The 16,315-nt window shown below is 40.6% G+C and overlaps 2 protein-coding genes across 2 annotated transcripts in view; both read left to right on the top strand.

Moving 5' to 3' along the window:
- Positions 1–3,497: 3,497 nt before the first annotated feature.
- On the top strand, positions 3,498–10,618 carry LOC121003450 (keratin, type I cytoskeletal 17-like). Its single transcript, XM_040435312.1, has 8 exons — positions 3,498–3,874; positions 5,407–5,489; positions 6,049–6,205; positions 6,434–6,592; positions 8,506–8,631; positions 8,752–8,966; positions 9,093–9,127; positions 10,423–10,618. Exons 1-8 carry the CDS (start codon positions 3,542–3,544, stop codon positions 10,524–10,526), a joined length of 1,212 nt encoding a protein of 403 aa, XP_040291246.1. The 5' UTR covers positions 3,498–3,541; the 3' UTR covers positions 10,527–10,618.
- A 1,133-nt stretch (positions 10,619–11,751) lies between these two features.
- The window catches only part of KRT222 (keratin 222), a 90,748-nt gene continuing 86,184 nt past the window's right edge, over positions 11,752–16,315 (top strand). The window contains exon 1 of the mRNA XM_040437381.1: positions 11,752–11,913. The gene's annotated coding sequence lies outside the window, so the exon portion shown is untranslated. The remainder of the gene's footprint in view (positions 11,914–16,315) is intronic.

Below are 16,315 nucleotides of genomic sequence, written 5' to 3' on the forward strand. Positions count from 1 at the left end.
TTAAATTGTTCTCTTTTAAATAAATCAAGTCCATTTGCTGAGTCCTCTAGAGTGAGAGATGCTCTTCATTATCGCTCTGCACTCGATAGGCTTCAATGGGATTCCCCCTCCCACAAACCTCGATAAATGGAGAATTACCCAATGGACAATTTCAAAATGGATTTTCTACCCCTTGCAGATTAGCTGCAGCACTTGGACATACCACAATACTCCTGAATGGAACTTAGATAACCACAAGACTTAATGGTGTCCCAGATTCAGGTCCGTAGTACAACAGTGAGAAGGTGGGAAGCTGTAACAGATAGGATGTTTAAGTAGATACTCCAAAAATAAAAGTTATTTAAAAAATATCTATCATGAAATATGAATGAGACAAGTTGTTGGGCCTAAGTAAAGGTCAAAATGTATAAAAACTATGGGAGTTCTTGGAGTGAACATGGATCGCTGACCTAACTTTTTTAGACCATGGCCTCTATAAAACAAGTTGGTAGTAAGCTATCTATTCTATAAAAATACTTAACAAGGAGAGATTAGTAAATTTCTTGAAATTTGTTTCGAGTACAATTGGAACAAATTCGGCATCAAATTTGATGAATAAATTTGACCAGAATCAAAAGTGCCCCAATTCCCCTGAATAGTTTGAGGTGTACTAGGACTGTATCCTACCCCTTTCAAGTTCATTAACACCAAGACAGCATTAGTAATGTCAAAGTGACAGTGACATGGATTGGTATGGGTAAACGGATGGTAGCCGGTGGTAACAAACAACCTGTTTAATAACAGATTGCACATTTACACATTTTTTTAAATTTAAAAATAGTTTGAAAATGTTCTGATTTGTCTCTTTTTGGTGGCAGATGTGTTCCTCTCTGTTTTATGACCGGTAAAATTGTAGCCTCCAGTTTAAACAATTCGTCCAAAATGAATCGCAAAAGTTTCGGATTGGCTAGAATCTGAATTTTTGGGGAAGTTCGTAATGAATTTGAATGAATTTTGTTTAGAACCCTATTGACTTATCTCTACCAAAAATCAAGGGCTTCCATAGAGATGTGTGGGCCCCTAGTAAAGATAAAAATAAGGCCACTTTCCGGTGCTGGTTAACAACACAACCAGTAAAAGGATAACTTGATGCTTGTTTGCCCGCCTCTCCTTTTCATGATTTTTTAGATAATTTCCTACACTGCAGGATCTATGAAGGTCTACAGGACAGAGGGGATTCCTTACCGGTTATCACCAACTACAAGAATAAAGGGTGCACCCAACCTGGTTTTTGTCTGAGGGTTTCATAGTTGATATGTGGTCTGTCTCTGTGGTATACATGCATTTGCTAACCAAACAGCCACCTACAGTGGCATGCAACAGTTTGGGTATGCCTGGTCAAAATTACTGTGAACAGTTAAGCAAGTTGAATATAAAATGATCTCCAAAAGGCATAACGTTAAAGATGAAACACACTTTTCAGCATTTTAAGCAATATCAATGTATTATTTTGGTTTTGTACAATTTTAGAGTGAAAAAAGGAACGAAGTATCTTGCAAAAGTATGGGAACCCAAGAAGATTAGAGCGCTCAGATAACTTTAACTGAGATCTCAGAGCTTAAATAGCTTGTTAAGGTTAGGGCTTGTTCAAAATCATTGTTAGGAAAAGCCAGGTGATGCAAATTTCAAAGCTTTATACATACGCAGATTTCTCTAACACTGTCCCAAAAAACAGTAGCCATGAGTTTGTCTAAGCAGCTGCCTAACACTAATAAAAAAGGTTGAGGTCCACAAAGCAGGGAAAGCATTTTCAGTTGCCATTTCCTCAGTTCAAAATGTAATTAAGACATGGCAGTTAACAGGAACAGTGGGGTCAAAAGAAGAGAGACAGTTGCTTGTAGGATTGCTAGAAAGGCAAATTAGAACCCCCGATTGACTGCAAAAGACCTTCAGGAAGATCCAGCAGACTACTACTATTCAGCAACACTTGCACAAATATGGACTTCATGGAAGACTCAACAGAAGTCAACCTCTCCTGCATCCTCTCCACAAAGTTCAGCATCAGAAGTTTGCAAAAGAACATCTAAACAAGCCTGATGCATTTTGGAAATAAGTCCTGTGGATAACCAAAAAATAATAATATTACACACATATAGTATGAACTTAATCTTTATTGTTTAAAAAGAGAAATTAAATACATAATACAGCAAAAAATGCATATAGTAGTAGCAGTGCAGGAAAATACTGCGACAAGTATAAAACCACCATCCCTCCAACACCAATAACTCCCATGGTTCGTTTTGCACTTGGCAACTATTGATATTAACGTATAAGTTGTTAAATAAGTCCTGTGGACCAATGAGGTTAGAAAAGAACTCTTTGGCCACAATGAGCAAAGGTATGTTTTGAAAAAAAGGGCACAGAATTTAATGAAAAGAACACCTCTCCAACCATTAAGCATGGGAGTGGATCAATCATGCTTTGAGGTTGTGTTGTAGCCAATGGCACAGGAAACAATTCATGGTTAGAGGGTAGAATGGATTTAATAAAATTCTGGAAGCAAACATAACACCAACGGAAAAAGTTGAAGTTGAAAAGAGGATGGCTTCTACAAATGGATAATGATCCTAAACACACCTCAAAATCCACAATACACTACCTGAAAAGGCACAAGCTGAAGGTTTTACCATTGCCCTCACAGTCCCCCCATCTGAACATCATTTAAAATCTGTGGATATACCTCAAAAAAGCAGTGCATGCAAGACAGCTCAGGAAGACTTTTGCAAGATAAAATGGCTGAAAATACCTCAAACAAGAATTGAAAGACTGTTGGCTGGCTACAGAAAGCGTTTACAAGCTGTGATACTTGCCAAAGGGAGTACTACTAGGTATTGACCATGTAGGGTGACCAAAGTTTTACTTTGAACCCTTTTACCTTTTTGTTATTTTGAAAATGTAAAATACAAAAAAAAAATTGTTTTTGCTGAAAATACAAAGGGAATGTGTCATCTTTAACTTTATGCCTTTTTGAGATCATTACATCTCCAACTTGCTCACAGTAACAGTAATTTTGACCAGGGTTGCCCAAACTTTTGCGTGCCACTGTATACTATCAGTAAGCCAAATAACATAAAAATTCAGGAATGAAAATGTCATATTAATGTAGAATAAATCCAGTGTCTCTCAATGATGATAATGATCCTTAAAATATAAGTTTCACACATCATTAGAAAGCTGCCATATAAAACCACATTCATAATTATTATTTACCTTAATAATTGTCAGCTGTTTGTCAGCACCTCGGATCTCCCCTATGACAATAAAGGCAATAGTCATTTTTAAAACTATAAAAAAGGGATAATATGTATTTTATGTGTAATTTGTAATAATCCAGCAAGGATTTACACAATGTTTTATAGTAAAATATAAAGTTGAGATGACATTACACCCATCTCAGCAATTATGTATAAATATCTTGAGGTTGAGCAGTGTTGTATGATCCACTGATAACTTTTCACTAGATCTTTGAAGATTGAAGAGGTTGCACCTGACATTTTGCACCATGTCTTGTCACTGGAAAAGTGGATCTGTAAGATCATCCTGCAGCAGCATCAGTACTCACAGGGTCAGCAGCCTGGCTGGGGACTTAGCTTTGGGATCTGAGCACTTATTAGTTGGAGGTCATAGTTCAAGTGATGCCCTCCTGCATGGAGGAGAAAAGGAGACCATGCAAAACCTTAACATAAGACTGGCTTCCTACCTGGACAAAGTCAAAGCCCTGGAAGATGCTAATGCTAGCATTGAAACAAAGATCAAGGAGTGGTACATTAAGCACCAGCCAAAGGTAGAGGACTACAGCCCTTACTTCCATATCATTGAGGAGCTCAAATCCAAGGTGGGTGATTAACAGCACTTTGCTTTAAATGCTATGACCATTCTTCCAAAAACAACAACATGGTTGGCACTATCATTGCTCTATGACCTCATATACCATGCTATCACTCATATGAACCAAAAAGGTTGTGGTTTAAAATTAAAATAGTTAACTATTTACTAATTAAAGAGCGCACACAATAGATTCTGGGTCTCTGGAGTTACTTTCCTCCAACACAGGCAGCATCTCTTTGGAATACAATAAAATTTTGGAGTTAGCATCAATGTCCAGTTGTCATAGAGGATGTTGCATTGATCTTCTGCTACTCACATCCTAGGTGATGGAATATGTCTCCCATCATTAATCTCCAAGTGCCAAACTGACACTAGACTGATTCATGTCATAATGGGTTAGATTCAAATACATTACACTTACAGAAGTAACAAAACTAAAGTTTTTTGTGTATGTAAATTCTTAAGAGTTCCCATAGCACTTGATGGTGTCTCTTTAGACATGCTATGTCTATGCAAGTAGAGTGGGAACCCCACTCTGTGATGTCCAAATGCTCTCGTAGAGCATATGAAATTAGCAATTCTTAGCCAGACAACCGCTTTAAACATGGGTTACTAAAAATGCAATGCTATAGATATCATCACAATGTAAGAGAAATTCAAAATCAATGCAACTATTCTGGACAGAACTAAATATGAACACATCTCTCAGCATTTACTTTTCAAGAATCTCATGGTAATTTGACTTCGGTTGAGATAGAGCTGGGCCTAGTCATAAAGTTAAGTATTACTTAAAGGGGTTATCAGGTACCTATTTATAATGGCTGCCAGCAACCTTTCCTAGCTCTGGTTGCACCCACTTGCAGAGCTAGGTGTGGTGAGGGGGCTGGGCCTCACTACATGCTATACTGCTCTATAATAGATGGTAATGATGTGATCCTGCCTATGATACACCATCACGGCTGAGCAGCCTGACAGGAAAACTCACCAATATGTAGTATATGCAAGTGCCAGAGCGTAATATGTAGTGCCCCCACCCCCTCGCCCTCCTAGGCAGCTTTGCAAGAGGAGGCACGCAATCTTGCTCATATTCTAGGACAGGTTGCTGGCAGCCATTTTATATCACTCCTTGAGAACCGCTTTAAGTCTTTATAAGAATTTGTCTAATAACATTACCTGATTTGTCAATACAATTACTTCTTGAAGTTGTAATGTATAATATATCTTGAATTACTATTTTTAGGCATTCGTTGTGGTCCATGCAGAGGACTAGTTTGCCCAGGTACAAATTCCTTACAAGTACCTTGGGACCCTCATGACATAATTCTTTATCTACCTCCACATACAGTAAAGCTGCTTTCATTTGTATGATTGACAAGCTACTGGCTCACCACAAGTAGTTGCCCAGTTGTGACCGTTACCACTATTTCATAAAGCTATTTCACCACGTAAAAGAGAATACTGTTCGCATAAGATTTCTAATAAATAAAGGACAGCATAGTTTATGCCACTATAGTAAAAAAGGTTCTCTTTTAATTCCAGATCTTAACTGAAAGTTCTGAGAACGTAAAGATTTTTCTTCAAATTGACAATGCCAAGTTGGCTGCAGAAGACTTCAGAATTAAGTAAGTAAAAGAAACCTAAACACTCACTCAATTACCTAACATTACCTAACATTAACAATTCTATGAACCACAAGAAGAAAAATATACTAGGAGTACAGTTTACATACATGGTAAACCTTTAGAGGGTATGCCTTCAGACGGATATTTATCAAATCTGCTACGCCAGTACTGTGGCATTAAAATGTCGCAAGTGATGACCACGTGCCCAAGATATGACACACTATTTCTACACCAAACAATTAATAAACAATGTTAATGAGCATTAAAGTGGGCCCCCATAGAAAACATTATAATGGGGCTCCCTTCTGCTGTTCCTGGTTGACACCATCTTACCCCTGAATACTTGTTTCTGTTCATTTACTTTTCCTGTTCTGCAGGTGACTTTCCACCAATCCTTGTTTGCTAATGTTGTAGGGCTCATGGAAAGGGGATATACATATTAATTACAAATCCAAATCCAAGTGTACTATCCAATGCAGACATGATAGATTCCAAAATAGAGATGCCCAATTTCTACATGGTACAAATATCAACTCTCTTGTGTGTTGTTTGGTTTAAGGTATGAGAATGAACTTTGCCTGTACCAAAGTGTTGAAGCAGACATTTGTGGCCTACGTAGAGTATTGGATGAGCTGAATTTTGCCAGGTCTGCTCTTGAACCACAGCTCCAGAGCTTGAAAGAAGAAATTGAATGTCTGAAGAGGACCCATGAAGCGGTATTGAGTTGTTTTTGCTCTTCTTCTGACATTACCTATATGTATAAACCTATACTTGATCAGATATAGATGTTTTGGTCCTGTTTATTAAAAAGTACAGGTTAATTCTCCAAGTCTTTTCAAGCCTTTGAAGATACCAGAAGACATAAATAGCATTGTACTTTTTTGCTAAATTTATCCTCAATTGGTGACTTGACCTTGCATTTTATTTTTCTAAATGCTTTGAAGGAAATTAATGGCTTGAAGCGAGAAAGAGCCGATATTAATGTGGAAATGAATGCTGCACCAGGAGTGGACCTAGGCAAACTTCTGAATGACATGAGGGCTCAGTATGAAGAAATTGCTGAGCAGAACAGGCAGAAGGCTGCAGACTGGTTTATTGAAAAGGTAAGACTATGCTTTTCATGTCAAATTGAAAGAGAGGGTGAAGTCGTAAACTGGCAATACACATTAGATAAAAGTCAACTGTGCATATCATATTCCTCCATACAATCTTATGTGTATGGGGCCTCTCAATGACAAACATTAGGGAAAAGGATTGGCCAGGATCATCTGTTCCTGCTGGTGGTGAACCACTGACTGAGGTATCTGGCAGCAGATTATTCTCCTCTGCCAATTAAATAGACAATATTTATGGCTGGATCACGACAACTAGTCATTGATGATTTTTGGCAAGCTTTACATGGAGAAGACTGGCATTATGTCTCATTGACAGTGGCGTGCTGCCAATATAGGCAGACCACACCATTGCTATGGGGCCCACGGCACAGAGGGGCCCGGAGCGCATGGAAGGCCACGGCCCCTATGTCTTCTATGAACTATGAACAAACACAGAAGGTTCCGGGCTGCGGGCTCCCTCCCAGGCACTGCATCTGCTGCATTTCACACTGGCCAATCAGCTGTTAGCAGAGCAAAGATCCTTCTGCTGATTGGCCAGTGTATCGCTGGCAGGCAGCAGGAGCAGGCTTAAGTAAACACAGAGGAGCGCACCCGGCGTGGCAGTTACTGCGCTCACGTGCTGCCCGCCACTCAAGTCATCGGCCAGCCAGTGAGTGCAGCCCCCTCCTCTCCCGGCCCAAACTAAAGGACCGCTTCAGAGTCCGGACCCGTCACTGAGCAGTATATGAACATAGAACCTGGCTACAATAAGTCCTGTAGTGTGCCACAGTAAGAGGACTGCAAACTTAATAAAAAGTTAATATATGGTCGTTGGGGGTGTGGGTGGGGGTAGTCAGTGTGCTTTCCTCCTACTCCTCCCCCCTTTCCCTCTGGGGGGGGAAGCACACTGTACTCACAAGTCTTCTTTGAGTCTACAGGCTGATTGGTGGCTATGTGCACACTCAGTATCAGCAGCAAGGAGTTAAATATAATGCCCCCCAAAATGCCAGGGCACCTTACTTACCTCATTCCCCGGCACCCACATTGCTCCTGATGCCCGCACAGCCGCCACTGACTCCCTCCTGTCACACAGATGAAAACTTCCAGCGACATGGGGGCAGTCAATAGCAGGCCACGATGGGAACGAGCCTCCCTAGCATCGGCTATTGGCTGCACTCCCCCATTGGGCATAAGTATTATCTGTATGCTGTGCCTGGGCATTTTGGGGGCATAATAGGGGTTAGAAACCCCTTTAACGCTTAGGATACCAGAGGTTTATTTAGTCTTTAAATTTTCTTTTTTCTTCCTTATCTTCCCTGAGCCATAACTTTTTTATTTTTCCATTCACATAGATGTGTGAGGGCTTATTTTTTGCAGGAGATGTTGTACTTTAATATGGCATACAATGTAGTGAGAAGCGGGCAAAAAAAAAACAAATGGGGTGGAATTTAAAAAAATATATATAAATTTCCACCATTTGACGGGTTTTGTTCATACAGCATTCCCTTTGCGGCAAAACTGACCTGTGCCCTTCATTCTCTGGGTCAGTACGATTACAATGATACCACATATGTATAGGTTTTTTTATGTCTAAATAGTTAACAATAAATGAAAACTTATGTATAAATTTCTTTATTGGCAAATGTGGGTGTGGCAGGTGAGGAGCCAGGATAGGAGGTGGGATGGGTCAGGGGTTGGTAGTGGGTGGGGTATTCACATTCTTGCTATAAGGCCCAGTGATTTCTATGTGCGCCACTGCTCATTGATTATAAGGCTTTGTATATTTGCTCATTGATTATGAGATATTTATATCATCAAATGATCAAAAACAAAAGACCAATCCAAACTGTGAAAGTGACATCAAAATTGCTAAAACATCAAAAAACTATTTCACAGCAATACTTACTTGATTTATGTTTCAGAGTGCTGAACTTAACAAGGAGATCTCACACAGCAGCGAGATCGTTGAATGTCACAAGACCCAACTGAACGAGCTAAGACGTACTCTTCAAGAACTGGAAATTGAGCTACAGGCCCAACTTGCCATGGTAATCACCAATCAGCTAGCATATGCTTAGAAACCAGTATCAAATACTTTAGAGAATATATCAAATGTGTCCCCTATTGGAATATGCATAGAAATATTCAACATTTTTGATTTACTACAGAAAAAATCCTTGGAGTGCTCATTGGCTGAGACAGAGGGATGCTACAACGGCCAGCTGTCACAACTGCAGGATTATGTAGGAAATCTTGAAGAACAGTTGAGTCAGATCCGCAGTGACCTGGAAAGGCAGAACGCAGAATACAAACTTCTTCTGGACATCAAGACCCGTTTGGAAATGGAGATTCAGACTTACCGCCGGCTACTAGATGGGGAATCGTAAGTATGATAAAGAATACTTTACGTAGGGAAATTCAGATCTACATTTTGACACTTACTTTATTAAAACATCTCTGCAAAAGGACTAGTAAAATGTATTAATATGTAATACATTTTCTGTTACAGATGGCATTGCAAGGAAGTCATAGTCCCTGCCAAAGGTATGGTACCTACAGTAACATAGTTAGTTCATGGAATAAAATATCTACCTAAATAATACCTATAATCTATAGGAATATAGTATTTATATGCTATGGCGTTTATTCTCTATGTAGCACTTGTGACAAGGTACAGTACCATATAAAATATAGTGTCTATGACATAATAGTAATTTGGAAATACTAATTACCCATAGTACCAACACACATGTAGTGTCCACAGATCCTTAGTATGTACATAAACCATGTTTTCATAGTACCTATACACAACCTGTTACCTGCGTTTGCATAGCATCTAAAATGTATGGTGTTGTAGCACTTACATACTACCTCATACCTACAGTGCTATAGTACCTACATGCTACTTCATGCCTACAGTGCCATGGTACCTTCATACTACCTTATATCTACAGTGCCACAGTATTTACACACATCCTCAGACCTACAGTGCCATAGTATCTACATACTACCTCATATTCACAGTGCCATAATACCTATATACACCCTAATACTTACAGTGCCATAGTACCTACTTACAACTTCATAGCCACAGTGCCATAGAACATACATTCTACTGTATCTCATATCCACAGGGCCATAGTACCTACATACTACCTCATACCTAAAAAAAATATAGTGCTTGCATGCCCCTTTGTAGTTATACTTCTAATGTATCTACACAATACTGTATTCCTACAGTGCCATATAAGCTACACACTACCTTATACTACTTATAGTACCATAATACCTATATACTACCTTGTACCTATAGTGCTATAGAAGATACAAACTAACTTGTACATGTACTGAAGTAGCTACATAATATTTCACATCTACAGTTCTACATGTACAATACCTACATACTATCTTGTACTTAAGGTCCCTTTACCAGAGACGATACAGCAGCAGAGTGTCGGGAACTCGGGAAGCATTCCTTCCTGACAATCTGCTGCTCGCTGGTGGAGGAGACCGCTGTATTTACATGCAGTAATCTCCTCCACAGTATGGGGAACAGTGATCACTAATGCCATCACTCATCCTCAGAAAGTTGTTTATAGACAAGCGTTTTTTATGAACGTTCATTAGCAATTATCTGCGGGATTCTCGGCCCGTGTAAAGGGCCCTTTACACTACCTCATGCTTGCGACACCACTGCATCTTAATACCAGCTAATGTTTACACTACCTAAATATCTACATGCTAGTAAGTACTTTCTGAACCATAATTCTAGCAATATCTTCTCTTTATATGTCACTGACTATGCCATTTTCAATAACTAAAATGTTCTTGCTTTCAAGAGCCAAGTAAAACCAGGAAAGTGACAACAATCGTGGAAGAAGTGGTCAATGGCAAAATTGTATCACAAAAAGTGAACGCAACTGAAGAGAAGCTCAAGATCTAACTATTCCATCATTGCCATAGGCGTTGTCCTGAATTATGCACTGTCCGCTTGGGCATAAATATCTCTTTGCTTTCACTACTTAATAAATCTTATTGAGCAATTTATTTCTGTCTCATTTTAATTCTTATTAGGGAAAAAGAAACCACGTTACTGTCACAATCTAGTCAGTTCTGGAGGTCATACGCCTGCGTTGTCAGATAATCTAGAACATGTGATAATTTGGCCCAAACTAGCCTTTTAAATGTAAAATAAAGGGATTTTAAGAGGGGCTTATATGAAGGAAAGAGGACCCCATAAAAAGATTAAAATGAGGACCCCTCCTGGTGCTAGTTGATACCATCACCCCTGATACATACTTACCTCCATCAATTTTCAAGAGCCCTAGCTGATTCCCCACACCCTTGCTTGTTAATCCTGTAGGGCCTGTGGGAAGGCATCCTTCAGTAATTAATAAAAGTGATTTGGCCAACCTGGGCAGGGCCCCCTCTCTCCAGGGTTCCCATGGCTGAATGGTAGGTTTCTATGCTATGTACACCTTTGCAATAAATAATATAAACTGCAAACTACTGTTCACAGATCAGAATGTCCAACAGTGATACAAAGTCAACAATGACTATTCTGTCCTGTTACACCACATTCACCTTTAGTTGTTCACATAATGCTGCCAGACTTGATTATAGTACACAGTTCTTATTGCCATGGACTCAGAGAGTACTTATACATACTGTAGTCCACTCTCATAAACCTTCTTTACACTAGGAAGAGATCAGTACTGGTCAGACTATGTAGTCATCTTCCAAATGGATAATTTGAAGTAGACCCTGGAGTGATCATGTGCAGAAAAATATGTTGGGACAAGTGAGGGCGCATTTCAAAGCTTACATTAAGGATTTACATAATTGTGTAATAGATTGTACTCCCAGCAGAGCTACTGCTACCCTTTGAGAGCTGCAATGGAAGGAATGCTATTGGTTGGAATAACCCCTTAATTTGAAATATAAATAATCCTACTTCTAAGTTGAAGAGACAGTAAAACCAGGTGTTGGTCCTAGGTATAATTTTGCCCCAAGATCCATGATCTCCAATAATACACATCTCCATCCACTCACATTGGATTTGCTGCATACAGCAGACTTCAATCCACTAATGCCTGAAAGGGGATCTAGAACTGGTTAGAAACTTGAAGAACAGCATTCTTGGTTAAGGGAACATTTCTGACAAGCTGCATTCTGAGGAAAGATAAACTTTCCTTAAGGTCCAGCGTGGCAGACGTCTGAAGAATATGGTTACCTCTTCAGTGTTTTGATGAATATTATCTTGCTTGAAGACACAATGATGACAGTGATATTGACATGGTGACAAGCTAAGGACTCTTATCACAAGATCAGTAAGTACCGTACCATTGCTTTTGAAGGTGCTGTTCTGGAGAGTACCTGAACTACAGAGGGCAGGACATTAAATAAATAGACATACAGGTTACACTTGATCTAAGTACACAACAGCCGAGAACATGCCTAGCTGGGTCCGTATTATGTTCATGACACTGAAAATGTTTTCATTATAAAACTGGTTGTGACTGTGCTGAAGGATTGCATCATACGCGATTGTTTTACTATTGTTACTTTTAGATATATACATTTTTACAAGGAATCTATGGTGGCCTACTGAAAAAGTTGTCACCACGTGTTTCCTCAATGTACACCGAGACATACCATTCTTTTCCAATAGCATTAGAATTTTTTTTTTGTTCCATAAGTGTAAACAGTAGAGTTTAAAAGTTTATATGTAATGTAGTAAAAAACAGCAGGCGAAATTTGAACATGTAATATGCCATTTCATCAATTTGTCTCACTTAAAATGGTGAACAGTTTACAATTTCTCTAACTTGTCATTTGTGTATGCCACAGAGGTGTGGCTAGTCACTTTGCATCTTTGCTATGGGGAGGTTTCACCCCACTGTGACAATCTCCGTCACACAGCCTCCTGATGCGACGAGAAGTCCCAGTTCTCACAAGACCATGCTGTACCATAGCTTCTGACTGGTCAGCATGCCAGCATACAAGGCTCTTCTCTGCGGCGTTGACTAACTCTAGTCTAGGTGAGACACTGTCCCATATGTGGCTATGGTACATCTTGGTCTGGCGAGAACTCCCCTAGCAAAGATGCAAAATGACTAGCCACAACACTGTGGGAAGTAACTTTCGACTGACATATGTGGCGCCAGAAATCTCAGGGACATTACTCCATGCTCAGGGAATCATGGCCAACTAGAACATGCAACTATCTCACTTTTGTTTTTTGCTACCAGGTCTTATTTAAGTGACACAAAAAGCAATATTAATGGTGTTAACCTTGTGCAGTCACCCAGGCCAGATTTTGTGTCATTACTGAAGGGACTCCACTGGCCCTGAAGGCCTGAATAACCTGGTGCACCTCTAATCCCACAATTGGTGCTCGAATCTATGAAATGGCAGATGAACTGAATGAAGGACCTTGCTGCAAGAAAATTTTGACTAAAACCTTCAGGATCACAGGTGCAAATCCATGAGGCAAACATAATTACAAAAAAACAAAATGGCTGCACACCATTATATATAAAAACAATAGAGCTAGGAAATGGGGGTCATTCTAGATAAAAGTGGTACAATACTGACTATAAGTGAGTATAAAGTGGTACAATACTGACTATAAGTGAGTATACATGAATAATAGAAGCTCTTAGCGCACATACGTGTCGGGCCCATCTACCATGCGTCAAGGTGGCTTCCGCAGATGGGTCCCTATCACTAAAGAAACTGCCTCACTCTGGATTTACTTAAGCCTACAATATTCAGGGCAGTGTAGGAACCAGCTACAAACATATTCTGCTCAGAAGTCCCAGGTAGATGGGCGTGTCCAGTCTAAAAGGGGTGCCACCCCCAACATGTTGCAAGAAAATTTAGACTAAAACCTTCAGGATCACAGGTGCAAATCCATGAGGCAAACATAATTACAAAAATCAAAATGGCTGCACACCATTATATATACAAACAATAGAGCTAGGAAATGGGGGTCATTCTAGATAAAAGTGGTACAATACCGACTATAAGTGAGTATACATGAATAATGGAAGCTCTTAGCGCACATACAGTACAGACCAAAAGTTTGGACACACCTTCTCATTCAAAGAGTTTTCTTTATTTTCATGACTATGAAAATTGTAGATTCACACTGAAGGCATCAAAACTATGAATTAACACATGTGGAATTATATACATAACAAACAAGTGTGAAACAGCTGAAAATATGTCATATTCTAGGTTCTTCAAAGTAGCCACCTTTTGCTTTGATTACTGCTTTGCACACTCTTGGCATTCTCTTGATGAGCTTCAAGAGGTAGTCCCCTGAAATGGTTTTCACTTCACAGGTGTGCCCTGTCAGGTTTAATAAGTGGGATTTCTTGCCTTATAAATGGGGTTGGGACTATCAGTGGCGTTGAGGAGAAGTCAGGTGGATACACAGCTGATAGTCCTACTGAATAGACTGTATTATGGCAAGAAAAAAGCAGCTAAGTAAAGAAAAACGAGTGGCCATCATTACTTTAAGAAATGAAGGTCAGTCAGTCAGCCGAAAAATTGGGAAAACTTTGAAAGTAAGGGCTATTTGACCATGAAGGAGAGTGATGGGGTGCTGCGCCAGATGACCTGGCCTCCACAGTCACCGGACCTGAACCCAATCGAGATGGTTTGGGGTGAGCTGGACCGCAGAGTGAAGGCAAAAGGGCCAACAAGTGCTAAGCATCTCTGGGAACTCCTTCAAGACTGTTGGAAGACCATTTCAGGGGACTACCTCTTGAAGCTCATCAAGAGAATGCCAAGAGTGTGCAAAGCAGTAATCAAAGCAAAAGGTGGCTACTTTGAAGAACCTAGAATATGACATATTTTCAGTTGTTTCACACTTGTTTGTTATGTATATAATTCCACATGTGTTAATTCATAGTTTTGATGCCTTCATAGTCATGAAAATAAAGAAAACTCTTTGAATGAGAAGGTGTGTCCAAACTTTTGGTCTGTACTGTACGTGTCGGGCCCATCTACCAGGCGTCAAGGTGGCTTCCGCAGATGGGTCCCTATCACTAAAGAAACTGCCTCACTCTGGACTTACTTAAGCCTACAATATTCAGGGCAGTGTAGGAACCAGCTACAAACATATTCTGCTCAGAAGTCCCAGGTAGATGGGCGTGTCCAGTCTAAAAGGGGTGCCACCCCCAACATGTTGCAAGAAAATTTAGACTAAAACCTTCAGGATCACAGGTGCAAATCCATGAGGCAAACATAATTACAAAAAACAAAATGGCTGCACACCATTATATATACAATATATATATACAATACCGACTATAAGTAAGTATACATGAATAATGGAAGCTCTTAGTGCAGCCATTTAGTTTTTTGTAATTATGTTTGCCTCATGGATTTGCACCTGTGATCCTGAAGGTTTTAGTCTAAATTTTCTTGCAACAGAATATGTTTGTAGCTGGTTCCTACACTGCCCTGAATATTGTAGGCTTAAGTAAGTCCAGAGTGAGGCAGTTTCTTTAGTGATAGGGACCCATCTGCGGAAGCCACCTTGACGCCTGGTAGATGGGCCCGACACGTATGTGCGCTAAGAGCTTCCATTATTCATGTATATTCACTTATAGTCGGTATTGTACCACTTTTATCTAGAATGACCCCCATTTCCTAGCTCTATTGTTTGTATATATAATGGTGTGCAGCCATTTTGTTTTTTGTAATGTCTGAATGGAGGACCTGTCACGGGACACCGACTAGGCGCTTACTCTCCTCAGCGCCGTCGGCGTCCCGTCTCTGTGCAGGAGCGAGGATGCACACAGCGTCCTCGTCTCCTAGGTGATAGGGGGCGGGACGGACCGGCCGCGCACGTCTCCTCCGCGTGGCCGGCGTCCTCAGTTCCCCTGGCAACCAGGGGAGGTCTGAGCACCGAGCTGGGCACTCAGTGCTCAGCTGTATTCACTAGCGTGGGTCATGTGGCGCTGGCCACGTCACATGACCCCAGCTAGTCAGAATTTAACAGGCAGCCTGCTGGCCACAGGTTGCCTGTTAACTTGGTTCATTTGCGATTTTGTTACCTGGCATACTTACCTGTTCCTGTGTTCCCTGACGATCCTCTGCCTGCTCCTCCTGTACTGCGCTGCTCTCCTGGTATTCTGACCCCGGCTTCCACCTGACGATTCGTTGCGGACTCCTGTTGTACTTCCTTACTCTCCTGGTATTTGACCCCGGCTTCTCCTGACTATTCTCTGCTTACTCCTTTTGTACTGCGTTGCTCTCTTGGTATTGACCCGGTCCATTCACTATCTGTTATTTGTCTTGTCTGTCCTCCCAGCACGTATTCTAAGCTAGGTACAGCCGTCCAGTTGTCCCCTGTCATCAGGACTTGCGAGGCAAGTAGGCAGGGCCAGGGGTGAGGGTGGAGCGCAGTGGTCACTATCCTCCCCCCTGTGTGTGTGTGTACGCGACCGTTACAGGACCATTCTACGGGTTTATTTATTTGGCAATTGAGTATTATGTATGCAGCTTTCTGATATTGTTATTTGGCCACTCTATGAATGTACTATTTATTATTGGGCACAGTATGAGCAGGTGCGGGGCTTCACCAGAAGGTTCTGCACAGGACACCAACCAACCTAAGGCAGGTCCTGGATGATACATTTATAATAATAATGTGCCCCACTTTGCTTTAACCGTTTTCTTTCAAAGCGTAGATCACAGATGTCCTTGCAGGGTGGC

Source organism: Bufo bufo, chromosome 6, assembly GCF_905171765.1.
Source record: "Bufo bufo chromosome 6, aBufBuf1.1, whole genome shotgun sequence".
In the NCBI taxonomy this organism is placed as follows: domain Eukaryota; kingdom Metazoa; phylum Chordata; class Amphibia; order Anura; family Bufonidae; genus Bufo; species Bufo bufo.